This window comes from Syngnathoides biaculeatus, chromosome 11, assembly GCF_019802595.1.
Source record: "Syngnathoides biaculeatus isolate LvHL_M chromosome 11, ASM1980259v1, whole genome shotgun sequence".
NCBI lineage: Eukaryota > Metazoa > Chordata > Actinopteri > Syngnathiformes > Syngnathidae > Syngnathoides > Syngnathoides biaculeatus.
The window spans coordinates 13,311,026-13,327,682 of NC_084650.1; the positions used below are offsets into that span (position 1 = coordinate 13,311,026).

Genomic DNA, 16,657 nt, shown 5'->3' on the forward strand with positions numbered 1-16,657 from the left:
TTCTTTTCCAAAACATTTTTCTTTGTATTAAAACGTCGGCTGCGCGAGCTGTGACTGGCCACTTCATTAACTTTTGGACACATAAGTTGTGTCTGGATGAAGGTTTGGTGGAAGTATAACTTTATTATTTACATCATTTGTATTGTCTTACACATTCAAACAAAAAGAAAAAAAAAAAAAAAAAGAGAGGAACTAGTTTAAAAGGTCCAGCTTCCACTTGACGGCGCTTCTCATCGTAGGCGGAGTTGAAATCTCAATATCTGGAAGGACAAAATTTGAAAAAAAAAAAAAACATTTGAGTTTCTTTTGATTTAAAAAAAAAAAAAAAGTTATTTTGTTAAGGGTAGCACGGTGGAATAAGCTGGTAAAGCGATGGCCTCACAGTTCTGAGGACCCAGGTTCGATCCCGGCCCCGCCTGTGTGGAGTTTTGCGTGGACTTTCTCTGGTTTTCTCCCACATCCCAAAAACGTGCAACATTAATTGGACGCTCTAAATTGCCTCCTGCCGGTAGACAGCTGGGATAGGCTCCAGCACTTCTCGCGACCCTCGTGAGGATAAGCGGCCAAGAAAATTGGTGGATGAATGGACTATTGATTGACATTTGAAAATGACATTATAATACACGTTCCTTTCATGAATTTGGATTGGCGGAACTTAATTGTAAACCCCCGCGTCACAGCCAGGGGGGAGCACTACCCGTCGAGCGATGACGTGAGACTCGCTGACCTTGTTGTGACATCGGCGCCGTCTGCTGCTGAAAGGACGCCGTGATGCTGTTTGCCGTTGAATTTGGTCCGGTCATCTGAAACGGAGCGACCACGCAAAGTCACATTTGTTTCCATTTTCTTTGTCTTTTTTTCAGCCGGAAATATTAAAATCAATTACGGAATTTCCATTTTTGGAGACTATTAGACTCTTTAAAGGCCAAAGGTTTTGTCTCAGCACTATGGGGGGTGTGTGGGTGTTTTTTTTTTTTTTTTTAGTGTGTTTGCATTTTTAAATGGAGATTAAAGAGGTGATTTTTTTTTTTTTTTAAATTGTCCATTTATCTCTGCAAAGCATTTTGTGTTGCATTTTCAATGTAAGAAAAGCGATTCATCATATTTTGGTTTGAATGCTTTGCTTTTTTGCATTAAAAAAAAAAAAAAACTTAAAAATGGACAACAAGGGGTTCTGAATTTGATATTTTGATTTTATTTTAAATACAATTATAAAAGAAAACTAGTTCGAATTTCCTTTTTTAAAGTCAGATTAATTTTTTTTAAATATAAAAAAACATTTTATAATAAAAAAAAATGACTAAAGTTTAGTTACATCAATAGCTGTGCTATTTACAATGAATTACAAATAAAACATTTCACTTATGTACATGAATCTCTTCAATTTGTATATTCAAAATTTAATAAGAAAACATTAAAAATATTGTCACTGATTATTTAAAAAAAGGCTTGCACCAAGGGTTATTCACAAACAAAACCATTTTATTATTTTTTTAAATACAATTGGAAAAGAAAACAAGTTCAAATTTCCTTTTTTAAAGTCAAGATTTTTTTTTAAATATAAAAAACATTTTAAAATGAAAAAAAAAACCGCTGACTAAAGTTTAGTTACATTAATAGTTGTGCCGTTTACAATGAATTACAAATAAAACATTACACTTATTTACATGAATCTCTTCTATTTGTATATTCAAAATTTAATAAGAAAACATTTAAAATATTGTCACTGATAATTTAAAAAATGTTTGCTGCAAGGGTTATTCAGAAGCAAAACCATTTTGTGTTCATGTAAAGTTCATATTCGCATTTAATCTTATATTGAAAATATCCATGCAATTTTAAAATATAGAGGAAAATGTCATTTAAGATTTTGTATAAAATTTAAATGATACAAATTTTTAAGGTTTTCTGCATCCATCATGCAATCCGAAGGAATATCATTTTTAGTTATGATTCCAGACTTTTCTTTTTTTTTTTTTTTGGGGGGGGGGGGGGGGGGGGAGAATTCTAAAAACTTACCGGCGCGCGGCTGCTCGGCGTGCCCCGCGGCCACACTTCCGGGACGGCCCCCTCCATGGCGCGCAGGGCGTCGTCAAAGACGCCCTGCAGCTCCTCGGCTTGCTTGTCCAAGCGGAACAGCGCCAGAGCCTTGAGCAGCGCCGCGACCTCCTCTGCGGAAAAACACCGACCGACGTCCGCAAACGTGACGCCGGCGCCTCGAGCGGACGCAAGTGAACGCTCACCTCTCGTCTTGTCCACGGAGGTGACGATCTCTCCGAGGGCGTACGTGAGCGCCTGCTCCTCGGCGGGGTTTCCTTCCTTCAGGCTGAGCTTCTTCCTCTCGGCCTTGCGGCGGTTCTTTGAAGACCTCCTGTGTCGCGGCGAGACGCTTTTTAAACATTTCATGAGAGATTCCGTCCGGACTGTCCAGCACGATATGGATCAAATTTTAGATTTAGATTTTTTTTTTGGGGGGGGGGGACAGCAGTTAACATTTCATTCAATTGAAAATGTTTTTATATGCAATGTTCTCCAACCATAAATCCATCTTCTTTGCCGCTTATCCTCACAAGGGTCGCCGGGCAGGAGGCGGGGTGCACCCTGAACTGGTCGCCAGCCAATCGCAGGGCACATAGAGACAATCACACCTTGGGGCAATTTACAGTGTCCAATTAATCTCGCACGTTTTTGGGACTGGAGTGACCGGAGAAAAGCCACGCAGGCCACGGGGGAGAACATGCAAACTCCACACGGGCGGCGCCGGGATCGAACCCGGGTCCTCAGAACTGGGAGGCCAATGCTTTACCAGCCGACCCGCCTCAACCCATAAAATGAAAGGGGGAAAAAATAAAAATAAGATCTTGGTCCACCATTGTTTATATTTGTTTCATCAGTGTCATAAAGTACGAGATTTTTCATCAAGCACTTATAAATGAACAAATCTCTCCATTTATATTACATGTTGAATGATAATTAAATTAGTAAAATGTGGATTTAAATACTACAATTTCAATAAAAGTTTAAAATTATTTTAATGCAAGGTCAATTAAAAAGGACCGTTGTAGCTTGAAATGTTTTGATTGGAAAAAAAATTATACAATTTTATTAGATATTGAATTATTTTCCATTTAAATCCCTCAATCAATCATTTCTTTTAGAATTAATGCAAATAAATTTAATAGTAAAATGTATTATTATTATAATTTCAATTGAATTGTGTATATATTTTTCACTGCATTTTTTTTCCCCTGGGGAATTATTGTTGAAAATTGTCAATTATGGATTTACCCATAATTATTTTCCTTCCCTTTTAATCTTTTAATTTAAAACATTTTCAATACTGATTTTGTATTTACCCATTCATTTAACCAGAATTTTTTTTTTTTTTTTTAAATTAACGAGAGACACTTTGGACAGCCATCATATTCAACAGCATCAATGCGCACTTAAATCACAGTGCAGATTTAACCACATCAAAAAATGGATTTAATGTGCGTGTGTGTGTGTGTGAGTGCACACATCTTACGAGGAGACACGCGAGTTGCTTTGCGAGTACTTGGAGGCGCTCACGACGCCGCTGGCCTCAGAGTAAAGCTCGGCGTCGGCGCAGTCCGGCCCGTCGTCTTCTGCAAGGGGGACGTGGCCTTTGTTACCGTGGCGACTCCTCACGCCAATGTCCCCCCCACCCCCCCCCCGTCCTCACCCGCCACGTTGCTCCGGGCCTTGTCCTCCTTCCGCTGACGCACCACCGCGAGACGCGTGCGGTGGCGTGCGAACGCGGCCGCCTGCGTCTCCACCAGGAACGTCTGCGTGCTGGCCGCTGGTGTCAGAAGAGGAAAAACAAAAACAAACAAACAAAAAAAAATGTTAGATTGAAGGGTTCACTTTTTGGAAAAAGAAGTTGGAGACAAAACAGGTTCTTAAAGTTACCTTCAACCAGGGCGGGTTTCAAGTCCGTCTCCGTGATGTCAGCCCTGTCGTGCGCGTGAATCTCGAGCACGCGACAACCTCAGTTAACTAACAGCAGAAGGAAACTGAACCGGGACAAACGTCAGCACTGCACGGCTGCGTTCACGACGCCGGCAGTGGGGTTGAAGCAACGCAACGCAGGCGGGAAGCGGTTGTCGGGAATGGTGCCGACAAGTGAAATTCATGTGAATGAATTATGAATTGGGGAATGTGATCCTACAGAGCTCGTGCACGTGACGTCACCATTTCCACGGCGCCATATTGCAGGTGGAAAAGAGCTGCTCGGCATTGAGCCGGAGGAGAATATTCACAATGCCCGAGACTTGTTCTGCCCTTGGTTGTCACGACAGACGAGACAGATATTCAAATAGATTTATTCTATAGCATAACAGATGAAAAGACCAGAAAAAAAAAAAAAAATCTATGTATTTCGGGAATTAAACGTGATGGATGGTGCCCAACCAAAATACACACGTGCCCGTGTAGCCATCGCTTCATTTCAGGTCAGAATTATTCTTCTCAATCTCAAATTCACAAGAAGTATTTATAATGCTAAGTTGCGTTTATTATAAAAAAAAAAATTAAAAAAAAAAAGTAATCTCCAATCTACACGGAAGCGTGTTGCGGCTACATGTTCATCTTTGGTAAACCTCTCGCCGAAAGACATTTTTTTTTAAATTAATTTAAAGAATTAAAAAAGAAAACAAAGTCAGTCATACAGAGGTTGACGTCGGTTAACATGTGGCCGCAACGCGCTTCCATATACGGGGGCTGAAGCCTATCCCAGCTGTTTCTTTTCTTTTTTTTTTTTTTAAACGTACGCATTGGACTCATTTGAGAACAATGCATATTTTTAAAAAAAAAAAAAAAAAAAACATCTGTCACAGAGAGGTTTACTGAAGTTTAACGTGGGGCCGCAACGCGCTTCCGTGTACGAGGAGCCAATCGCTTGTTTTTTCCTCCAATCGTAGTTAATGAATGCGGGTTTGTGTAAAACCAGGCGTCATTTATTTAAAATATTGGTATTTGTATTGAAAAAAATCGGCGTGGCTCCATCACAATGTGGGATTTATTCTTGATTGAGAACAGATCAGGCAACGAAGCATTTGTATGAGTTGGGACTTTTCTACGCTTTCAAACTCCTCCGCGTAAATCTCGACGACTTCCTCACCAGATCCAGTAGTCCAAGACAAGCGGAAACAGGTTAACGGTCCAATTTCTTATCGGGGAAAACATCGACTTTGCCATTAAATACAGTATGGGTCCTCTGTGCCAAGTGTCTCTCATTTTTCCACGTACCTTCGTTTATTATCATCTTCCAAACGTTTGACGGTATTGGACAAAACTCTGGGCGTCGTGCTATAAGTCGGATTTCCGTGTTTGACCGGCGCTTCCGGCCAGTGACGTGATTTGATGACGTAGGTGCACGAGCTCGATAGCCGGTGATCTCCGCGCAGCGCTTGTGGGACCAAATATATTCGTTCAGTGCTGCATTTGCACGGATAAGGAATTAGCATTTTTTTTTTTTTTTGCCACTGCCATGATTGTGAACGCAAAGTGCGTTTGTGCACTTGATTTGTTTTCCACCAACCAGTCGTAGCGCCTCCTCCCAAGCCCCGCCGGAGATCAGCGCCAAAATGGCCTCCTCGCAGTCCTGCAGAGCCACGGAAACCGCAGTGAACAATCTGTACAATTATTGGTAGCAAAGATGTGCTTTGTGTGAAGCACCTACTTTAGCGTACTGGTCCAGCAGCACGGCTGCTTCCGTGTAGCGTCGCTGTTCGTTCAGCTTCCCTGACAGAAAAATATGAAGTCGCTAAGCAGCTGGTCGATACCGTGGAGATGTTGACACGGACCTCGCCTTGGCCGGTTGCTGTGCTATGTCAAGTTTTTTCTACTTTCTAGTAGAAGATTGAAGGTTAATTCTGAACACAGCCACATTATTGTAATTTCCGGCCTATAAACACCAATTTTTTCCCCCCCCACATGCTTTCAACCCTGCCGTTTATGCGGTGATACGACTAATTTGTGCATTTTTTTCTAACGGCCGCAAGGGGGCACTCGAGCGGAAAAGGTAAAAGTGAGACCAGTGGAATATATCTGCCGAGGAAGTGACTTTTACTGGTATGTTGTTGTTGGCTTTTTTTTTTCCAACCGGTCCTGTTTGCGGTGTGCTAGCATGTTGCTGCTGTGTTACTGCCATGTCTCAGTGATTTTTACCGGTATGTTGTTGTTTTTTTTTTTTAACCGGCCCTGTTAGCATGTTGCTGCTGTGTTACTGCCGTGTCTCAGTGATTTTTACCAGTATGTTTTTTTTTTTTTTTTTAATTGGCCCTGTTTGTGCTGTGCTAGCGTGTCGCTGGTGTGTTACTGCCACGTCTCAGTGATTTAAGTATGTTTTTTTTTGTTTTTTTAAACCAGCCCTGTTCATGCTACCGTGTTGTTGCTATGTTAACCTGAGCTGAGCTGAGCTAAGGTATTAAAACTTTAAAAACTCTTTCTGTGTACCGTCTTTCTTTGTAAATATCTCGTGTTTCAATGTGGGCAGTTGCGGCTTATGTATGTACCGAATGGTATTTCCTTCACAAATGTACTGGGTGAGGCCTATGATCAGGTGCGCAAAATTTTCGAAGAGGGCGCGTGGCGTACAATTGTTCAACCACATTATCGCAGTTGTTCATTTGTACTTCACAAGTTCACATTAACTGTGCAAGTGAAAACATTTCAAAACTTTTACTATCTTATTGTATACCACAAAAACCTGATCCACGAACAGGATTGCGTAGACATTTTATATCCAGGATAAAGTAAGTTTCTTTCGGCTTGTCCCGTTAAGGGTACATGATATAAAAATTGCAAATGATGCATCTTGCAATCCGGTGACCCCAGTTTGCAAACCTGTGTGAAGGTCTGAGTGCTCCCGGTGGTGAAAAGTCTCCTTGTGATTAATGCGCATGCGCGTATATTTTGTAAATTTCAGCCCAGTCTGAAACATCCGCATCCATGCTTCACAACGTGTGCCATTCGACAACTTGTCGCCGAGTGTTCGTGTTCGCTATGGACGTCTCCGAAAGACAAACACAGCGAACGTACATATGTGTGTATATCTTTTGTTTTAAGGTTAGGTTAGTGTTATGATATAATGTATACGTATAACGTACGTTAGCTCCCTCGATGTAGAAGAAGGGGAACTATGAGACCAGAGGGATTTCCCAGTAAGCGCCTGCTACGTACCCAGAGTTCCCCCGTTAGTAACGCATGCGCATTCATCACAAGGAGACTTTTCAGCACGGGGGAGCGCTCAGATCGTCACACCGACAAAGCGGCCAGCGGTCACCTGCCAACTCTCGGGCCAGCAGGGCGAGCTGGTCGTCGGCCATCTGGATCTGCTGCGCCACGCAGACGGCGTTCCTCCAGCTGGTGGCGGCGACGAAGGCCTGCAGGGCGCCGTCCAGTTCGCCGCATCTCCACAGCAGCAGGCCGGCCTGCTCCGCCTGCTGCTGATCCAGCAGGTGCTTGGCGTAGGCGCGGCTCAGCGCCTTGGGCGGGGGGACACACACACACACACACACACACACGTCAAAAGCAGTTCTGAGCAAAAACCGAGCGGGCCCCCGGGGGGGAAATGTGGCGTACCTTGTAGTGAGCGCCGTCGGCCGGGTAAAGACGCAGCGCTTGGGCGTACAGTTTCTGCTCCTTCACAAGCTGCAAGACTTCAGGGAAATGCTCCTCTCCTAAAACGAAAAGGTGTGTACGCGTCGAGTACTTTTTCGCCCACATTTCAAAGTGAGACAAAATGGAGGCCTACCAGACTTGCTGAGGTGGACCAGCGCCTTGCCGTAACGTTTCAGGTGTTTGTCGATGGTGTAACGCTGGTAGTGGGTTTCCAAGCCCTTCAGCATGTTCAGGAACGGGAGGTACTCTTTGGGGTCCTGCACGCAAAAGTGAGAAAAATATTCAAGGCAGCCACCGACAAATACCGATCCGTCCATTTTCCAAACCGCTCATCCCAATCACTGGGCAAGATCGACAAACAACCTTCCGCACTCGCACGTCTTTGGCACCTTTTGCGATTTCTCCGCCACCATGAGCACCAAGTCGAAGTCGTACGTCCCCAGCGAGTGGTCGTACAGATCGTTGACGTTGACGAGGAAGAGGAGGTACTTCAGCGCCTCCTCGGCGTTCACGCCGCCGTCCCCATCGGGAGGATTCACTGTCAACGGCGTAGCCAAAGTTGCTTAGAGCGGCTTCCGGTATTTTGCGTTTAGTGGACTAAAGCGGTGCAGGACATCAGAGTTTTCCCCAAAAGTGTGTCGCTAACCCCGAAGCGTGTGGACTTTTTGCAGGGCGATCTCCAGCTCGGGCGTTGTCTTCTTCACGTGCGCCGTCAGGATGGACAGAAAGAACCTGAAAGCAGACGCAATTGAATTTGTGAGTATTTCATTTGTGGAAAAATCTGAAGTACATTTTTATTCAAATAATATAAAATCCATTGGCACAAAGACAGACCTCTTCTCCGAGGAGAAATACATATTTTCAGCAGGGTCTAGTAGGTCAGACTTATTGTAAAAATTGCTGTATTATTGTATTAAAGTTTTACATCACCTCAAGAAAAACTACAAATTGGTTCAAAATCAATTTCATTACTATTATTTCTTTTGCTTAAGCACAAGAAAAACTCAACATTGTGTTTAAATTCATAAAATATTAAGTTAATTTTATTTCAAAGGGAATAATGTTTTTAGGTTTCTTTCTGTTTAATTTATTTTCATGATGAAAACATCATTTAAACTTTAAATCGTTAAGTTATAATACAAAAAATAATTCATATATTAATTCATAATAAAAATGGATTAAAAATAAAAAAAGTGTTTACAATAAAAATGAAGGGACCTTATAAAGGTTAAAATAGAAATGTAGCTTTCTGTTTGAAAAAAAAACTGTGGCAATGAAAATAGCAAACAAATTTAGATGAAAAAATGTATATAAAAATACATTAAAACAAAACAAATCTTAAGTCTCCTGGACAGACATTTTTTTTTTTTTTTTATTAAATTGCATTTTTTTTTCTTTCCCCATCCCTTTTTTAATAAGCAAAAGAGTCTAATGGAAGCTTGTCACTGACTTGTTGGGATCTGTGGCCTCCATGACGCCGCGAAGAGCGTCGCACACCAAGTCCACCTTCTTGCAACCGGAGACGGGGGGCCGCTGCGAAGGCTGCGGGCGTCCTTCGGGGCGGGGGTACATGCTACTGGTGGTGTCCTCCTCCCTGGTGAGGGGGTGAGGGATGGTCCATTGTTCAAAACTGAAATTAACTCATCGCAGGCGGTCTTCACGTGACAATCGTGGACTGACCTGAGCTCTGTGAGGAACAGGTTGATGCTGTTGATGGAATCGAGCTGCGTCAGAAACGTGGACGTGTTTTCCAGGAACGCCTGAAGCCAGCACATGGGCGTGGACAACAGAAGTTGAAAAAATTTAAATTTAAAAAAAAAAAAAAAAAAAAAAAAAATAGGCCTTTCACCAAAAGTAAAGGCCATCATAACTCCACATTTACTTAACCTTTATAGTGGCAGGAGAAATACTTTAATTTGGTTTTTTTTAAATTATATATTTTCTCGTTATAATAAATTTTCATTTGAACTGAAAATAATTCCAAATTATTCTTTTCTTCTATTTTTATTACATTTTCAATCCTTCAACTTTATTTGTGCTGAAGAAAAACTTGAATGTTTTAAAATATGTAATTTAAAGTTTTTCAGCCCTGAAGAAAAAAAAAGGCATTTTTAATTTGAAAAACTACAAGTAATTTATTCTATTTCTAATCTGTTTGCATTCATTTTTTTATTTAACTTTGATTCAACCAGAATTTTTTTTATACATTTCATTACAATATATTGTTTCACTCTTTCATTAGGAGGAAAAATATATATAATTTCTTTTTAATCTATATTTGATCCAAAGAAAACAAAATAGTTTCTATTTTTATTATTGTATTATTGTATTGTATTAGTATATTATTATTTTATTATTTGTAAAAGCCATTTTTGTTCTGATAATTTTAAATAAAAATTATGATTCTTTTCCTTTAAAAATCTTAATTTATTTTTCATTTAAGGTTTAATAGCGCAGGAGACAAACTTTTCAAACCCCCCCCCCCCCCCCCCCTCTTTCTTTGTAATTGACCAGGAGTATTGGTTTTAATTTGTTTAAAAACAATGCAAACTTTATCGGACAAGGGAAAATAAAAAAATGTTTAAAAAAATTCTGGTACCAGACCATTGTCATTTTAAAACTTCCCTCAAGTAGTAATCCACAAGAAGAGGACTTTGTGCGCTACCTTTGGGTTGTGGTCGTAAAGAAGGTTGAGGTTGATGCGCAGCTTCCTCATACACTCGAAAGCTTCCCCGAACCTCAAACTGCGAAACAAACCACAGCAGTAAACGAATGAATCTTTGACTCCTGTACGTCGGCCCTATTGGACTGCCGGCCCGCGTTCTACTCACTCATCAAGCCACTGCCTGAGCTGAGCCAGCACCAGAGCTCGATGGTGGACCGCCTCCAAATTCCCACGCGGCATCTACCCACACAAAAGGGGTGAACATCTGCAGGTGACGGCCAACCGGCAGTTGGTGGGCGTTTCGGAGCTCACCTGTAGGACCACTCGCATGTCTTGCGGCACCACTGTGACCACGCGGGACCCCCGCTCCACTCGCCGCAGGGTCTCGTCATTCTGCCCGCCGTCCTGGGCCAAGGCTGCCTGCAGCCCTGCGAGGGGGAAGTTTCATTTTCATATCGCTCTTGTTGTTGCTGGGTGAAATAAAATCCCTCATTTCTTCGCAAAAATAGATGTTAGATTTCAATAGTTCCTCCGGTAGCAGATGACGCCACAGCCTCACGGAGATGTGTTGAGAAATAATGCAGTTATACTCTAATTTAAAGGCATTTTTTGATCCAATTTTCTATGGTTGGTATCACAAAAAAAAAAAAAAAAAAAAAAAAAAAAAACGTTCCCCTAACACAAAGAAATCTCGATTTCTTTGGACCACATCATCGGATTTTAAAATTCTTGCTGCATTATACACCAGTTGAATCTCTCTCTCTCTCTCTCACACACACACACACACACACCCCCACCCCCCCTGTGGCGAAATTACTATTTATCGGTTTTCGAGCGTCTTGGTTTTCAAATGAAAAGCCGTACTCGAATGCCCCGGCAAAACCCGGAAATAACAGAATGCGCGCGGCCAGACCAGCTGACCCACGACCTGCTGTGTTGTAAATTCCCACCCGCCGGAAAGAAACGCGGAAATAACAGAACGCGCGCAGCCCAACCAGCTGACTCACCCACGGCGCGCTTTGTTATTGTCACTTCGAACGAACGCCCGAAAAAAAAAAAAAAAAAACGGAAATAACATAACTCTCGCTGCGGTTGATTCGGTTTTCGAACAAATAGTCCAAGGAGCGCAGAACGGCGGGGAGAGACTTTGAACCACGGAAACAGAGAATCAATTCATTCCCCAGTCTACTCTTCGTTACAGGCTTAGCGAAAGAAAAAGAGCAGTCCGGGCGAAGGGTACCTGTAGGCCCGAGCGCGCTCAGTCGAAGGCAGCGGCACGTGTGCGAGTGCGTGGTGACTACCAGGAAGTCGTCGCACACGGCGAAGGACGACACGTTGGGGGAAAGCTGAGGGGGAGAAGAAGAAGAGCGTCAAATGAAGTGTCAGCCGACGAAAGCGAAATGGCAGCTTACCTCCACATCTGCGGCGAAAAGGTGAGATCTGTCAGTCAGGCCCAGCACACACGCCTGAGATAAAGTCAGAGTTGTTTTAAAATTCTAGCTGAAGTTTGTTCTTGTCCGTTTCCGTTTATTTTATTTTTACCTGGCCATCCACACTGCAGAGCGCCATCTGAGGGCAGGGCGTAGGGAAATTGACGAGGCACCCGCTGGAGTCGCGCCACTCCTCCAAAGAGAGCTCGGCACAATCTACAGAAAATGTGATTTTCCTGATGCGTCCGTCCTCCAGCTGCAGGGCCAACGACCGCGTGCTACAGCAGCAGACCAAGCCGATCACGACACCGTCCACTTCCAGCCGATATCTGCAGCAACAAAAAAAAAAAAAAAAAAAGGAAAAATCAAGTCACGATCCCGCTAACGAATAATTTTGCCCGTCATCCATCTTCTCATTGGATACCTGACGGAGAGCGCGTCGCTGTCCTGGCTCGGACGCAGCACCAACAGGGCAGAAGAGGTCGGCACCGGACCCGAGCCGACGGCCACGAAAAGATCGTCCTGGAGCCACAGCAGATGTCGCAGGGACAGCGGCACCTCCTGGGGAAAGGCGACACTGCAAAGACAAAAAAAGTTCAACTTTAAAAAGATGGATTAGCACTTTCGCGGGTACGTTGATAGCGACCGGCGGTTTTTGTTACCTCAACGTTTTCTGGAGGACCAGGGGACGGGTCACGGTTCTGAAACCATTTGCTCCTTTGTCGGGTTCTCCTCCAGAATCTGCTCAACCCAAAGATGTGAGCAACGTTAGCATTTGTGCCAAAGTTCCACAAAGTGTTGTGCTTGATGTTATTTTCTTAGAAAAAGTCAAATTTAAGCACATTATTAAGTTGAATATTTTCAAGCTTGTTTAAACCTCTGCTACATAGTGTGGATATTAGCGGTGGTGTTCCACAAGCATTTGTGCTAGGTCCACTATCATTTACCTTTGAAGTCAAATCAGTTCAATTCTGTGGGGGAAAAAAACTGAACTTCTTCCATGCTATAGCAATTCATGAAGAATTTGTTTGATAATGATTTTGGAGACCCACCTTGGTGGTAAACGGCTATGCTTCCATTAGCGGTGAGTGCTGCCAGCTGATTGGTCCGCTGAGGTTGACAGAGGAAGGTCACCTGATTGACAGGTGAGCTGAGCTGGAGTTCAAAGGAGCACATGGGTGGAGGAACAATGTTTTGCCTGAAGCAGGTCACCAGGATCTTGTCTGGAGGGGGATTGATTATGTAGATTATCATTTTAATTCACGGCCTTCCTTTGATCCTCACCTCCGTCGATCACGGCTACGTTGGCGTTGTCCAAGGCGTCCGTCCGCTGGCTCCTTTCTGTCGTCCAGCCCCAGTCATAGGCCAGGTAGGTCCAGCCACGGGTGACCAGATGCAGTCGCAGGGGCTGTTCGGGGTCCCAGCAGATGCACGCCGGAGCCTGACTTGGGTCTGTGCCGAAATCCAGACTCTGCTTGAGGTACCAGTGGTAGTTTCCGACCGTCCACAGCTGTACTGCAGTTGGGAGACGGGATAACGTTCGTGTCTGAGGTGTGTCGGAAATATAATAAGTGGACTGGACTCACCGCAAGTGTTGACGCGACCATCTTGGCCCCCTGTTAAATCCTCAAACCAGACAGCCAGTACCTTGGAGTCGTTGCTCCACAGAAGCTCCTTCACCTGATTGGGGGGGGGGGGCAGGAGAGATCACGCTTATCCTCAGAAGCACAGAATAATATATTTAAGATGCAAGTGCCTTGGCCTGGTCTTTTCTCAGGGGCAGGGTGAAGTCTCCGTGCAGTAGGCCGTTCTTCTCCATGAAGACGACGCTCTGCTTGTTGGGATGGCGTTGCGTGCTCGCCATCAGGCTGCCGGAGGGTCTGAAACATGAATTTGTTTTTTTTCCACTTCTGCATTATTGCACAGGAATTTCCACACTCCTGGAAATAATATCAATCTTGAATCATAAATAAAAAAAGAAGTACAAACTTCCAGGACAGCGCTTGCTCCAGTCCATCGACGGGCTCGCTGGTGGCCTGCAGGACCCCCTCCCTGTTCCACACCCGCACCTTGCGGGCCCCCGTCTGCGGGCAGATGGCACCGACGGCAAAGAGCTGTCCGTCCCCTCGCCAGGTGACCCGGGGCCGGCGGTCGTCCCACTCCGCCGCTGGCTTCACGTTCTGCATGCAGTACAGAGACAATACAGCCTTCGAGGTCTACAATTCAGTTGATTCATTTGTTCGTTAAACTTTTATACATCCAGCCAGGTAAGACATCCATCCATCCATCCATTTTCTTAGCCCGCTCATCCTCAAAAGGGTTGCGAGGAGTGCTGGAGCCTATCCCTGCTGTCAACAGGCAGGAGGCGGGGTACACCCTGAACTGGTCGCCAGCCAATCGCAGGGCATATGGAGACAGACAAGAGTCACGCTCACAAATCACACCTACGGGCAATTTTGAGTCTCCAACTAATGCACGTTTTTGGGGTGTGGGAGGAAACCGAAGGGCCGGGAGAAAACCCAGGTAGGCATGGGGAGAACGTGCAAACTCCACACAGGCGGGGCTGAGATTTGAACCCCCAGTTGTCAGAACTGTGAGGCGGCTCTCAAAAATGTCATTACAGACAATATAAAGTGCATATTTTTTAAGGAAGAATTACTTTATTTGCAAGAGGTAAGTAAGGCTGTAACAATAAATGTGCAAAAAGTAAAGGACTGCAACATCACGCTGTGTCAGCTGGTAAAGCGTTGGCCTCACAGTTCTGAGGATCCGGGTTCGATCCCGGCCCTGCCTGTGTGGATTTTGCATGTTCTCCCCGTGCCTGCGTGGGTTTCCTCTGGGGACTCCGCTTTCCTCCCACATCCCAAAAACCTGCAACATTAATTCTGACACTCTAAATTGGCCCCAAGTGTGATTGCGGCCGTTTGTCTCCATGTGCCCTGCGACTGGCTGGCGACCAGTTCAGGGTGTACCTCTCCTCCTGCCCGTTGACAGCTGGGATTGGCTCCAGCGCTCCCCGCGACCCTTGTGAGGATAAGCGGCTAAGAAAATGGATGGATGTATCATTTTATTCCAGACTGACAAACCTGAGCCTTCTTCTGCGCGGCCTCTTTTCCTTCTGAGCCGTGAAATTGCGTTTCCTTCTTGCCCCAGCCCACTGTGATGAACTTCCCTGCCACGTACGAGAATATTTTAATATACAATCTTTCGGATGCCATTTATTCTTAATTCACAAATGATGTGCTGTACCTTCCCCAAAGCCATCCTGATGAATCGCAAACTCTGTGATGGGCTCAAAGCTTTTGGTCATCATGATGACGGTTTCCTGACCTGTGAGGACCAAAATACGACTTTTTAACTTTTTGCTCTTTAGAGTAACGAAACCCAAATTTATTGCAGGCGATCACTTCCAGACCCAGACGCGACACACGCATTTCAACACAAACAGAAAACACATTTTTCGAACGGCTGACCGGTGGTGAAAACAACGAGCTCTTCATCAGGACTCCAGCTCATGGCGGTCAGCCCGCTGTCCACGCTCCCGACGCACTCCAACTGCCCGGACACGAGAAGTTCAACATCCGTTTCACGCCCGACGCGCTGGCGAAAATAAACCAGAGAAACACACCTGTCCCGTGTTGAGGTCAAAGATGACGACATCACCGCCGGCCGTGGCCAAGCACGCGGACTCGACCTCCGCCAGGTCCTGCAGCCCGACCACGCATCCGCTGCCGTCCGCCGGGAGGTAACCGTCCGCAGTCAGCGAGCCCTCGCTTACCACCTACGACCGGAGAAAAGCCATCAAATCAATTAAAATGCAGCCATTAGTCACTGAAGTGTATTTACTGTGATTGGTTTTCTGAATCCCGTCACCCTTGTGATTTAATGGTATGGGAAACTTGAATGAATCCGATACCTGTCCGGTGTGAGGGTTGAATTCTGCGATGGAGTGCTGGGAGGCTATCAGTACCGTGCCAGGGTCGACGCGGACCGACAAGCATTGCGGCGAGCCTGGACCCCGAAGCTCTGAACTGTGCCGGCTCTTCAGCAGCTTTAAGTTCCTCATTGCGACTCAGGACACGACACCTGCACAAAAAAAGGAAATCAAGATGTTATGATTCTAAACAATGAAAACTGCATATAATGGCACACACATTTGAATGTTTGTGTAAACAAAGTATTCATTTAGCAACTGGAATTGGAATGGTCTATTTTCCATTATAATTTCCTCAAAAGTTTTTTTTTTTTTTTTTAAATGGAACTGAAGATGCTAACACTTGTCGCTTTTTCTGTGTATTGAAGCAAATACAAACATTAGCAAAAACCTTGCTAAAGCAATGGTTGAGAAGAGACAACACCTTGATTATTTATGTTCGATTTTAATTTTCACCAATTGATTAGTCACATTTCCCAAATTATAATAGAGGCATTTTTTTTTTGTCGATGACTTCACACAGTCCCTTCACTTTGGTGCGGGATCAATTCCCACTTAGTGACGCTGTGAATGCGAGTGCTGGAGTTTGTCCGTGTCTTCATGTGCCTTGCGACTTACTGGCGAGCAATTGAGCCTGTCGTTCGCCAGAAGTCAGCCGGGATAAACTCCAGCACGCTCGCGACCTGAGAGAGGAATTGTACGGAAGATGGAAGATTTACTTGACACGCCGTGTCCGAAAATGGAACTCTGCTGCTAACTTGCTGCTAATCGCGAGCCTTTCCCTCCCAAAACGACGACCAAATAGCAACAAAATTTTCATAAAATGGAATAAAATCAGAACTCACCGGCAGGTGCGCTTTCTTGGAGTTTGCGGTTGTTGGAGTGCAACATCAACTACACATGTCGCGACGTCAACCTCGTAACCTTTCACCCTTGACGTCACATCTTAAATCTCAGCTCAATGTCGCCCCCTGGACTCGTGGA

At 44.5% G+C, this 16,657-nt stretch overlaps 1 protein-coding gene across 4 annotated transcripts; it reads right to left on the bottom strand.

Moving 5' to 3' along the window:
* Positions 1–86: 86 nt before the first annotated feature.
* elp1 (elongator acetyltransferase complex subunit 1) lies at positions 87–16,636 on the bottom strand. Of its 4 annotated transcripts, none has more exons than XM_061835221.1 (35): positions 16,519–16,636; positions 15,656–15,825; positions 15,368–15,520; positions 15,213–15,294; positions 14,989–15,069; positions 14,826–14,911; positions 13,729–13,919; positions 13,496–13,619; positions 13,326–13,419; positions 13,024–13,254; positions 12,792–12,962; positions 12,402–12,480; positions 12,164–12,316; positions 11,852–12,068; positions 11,722–11,775; positions 11,550–11,655; positions 10,622–10,737; positions 10,476–10,549; positions 10,310–10,388; positions 9,325–9,404; positions 9,095–9,238; positions 8,291–8,376; positions 8,034–8,182; positions 7,778–7,901; positions 7,606–7,703; positions 7,476–7,508; positions 7,307–7,439; positions 5,702–5,763; positions 5,561–5,623; positions 3,931–3,991; positions 3,704–3,820; positions 3,527–3,626; positions 2,020–2,371; positions 728–803; positions 87–260 (listed from the first exon to the last, which is right to left on the bottom strand). In XM_061835221.1, the coding sequence occupies exons 2-35, from the start codon at positions 15,803–15,805 to the stop codon at positions 193–195; spliced, it is 3,987 nt and encodes a 1,328-aa protein (XP_061691205.1). In that variant the 5' UTR covers positions 15,806–15,825; positions 16,519–16,636; the 3' UTR covers positions 87–192. The 4 variants fall into 4 exon arrangements, with proteins under 4 accessions (XP_061691205.1, XP_061691204.1, XP_061691206.1 ...); XM_061835220.1 differs by adding an exon at positions 16,292–16,356 and having other exon boundaries at positions 7,307–7,508; positions 16,519–16,631; XM_061835222.1 differs by having other exon boundaries at positions 88–260; positions 2,020–2,171; positions 2,244–2,371; positions 7,307–7,508.
* Positions 16,637–16,657: the final 21 nt, after the last annotated feature.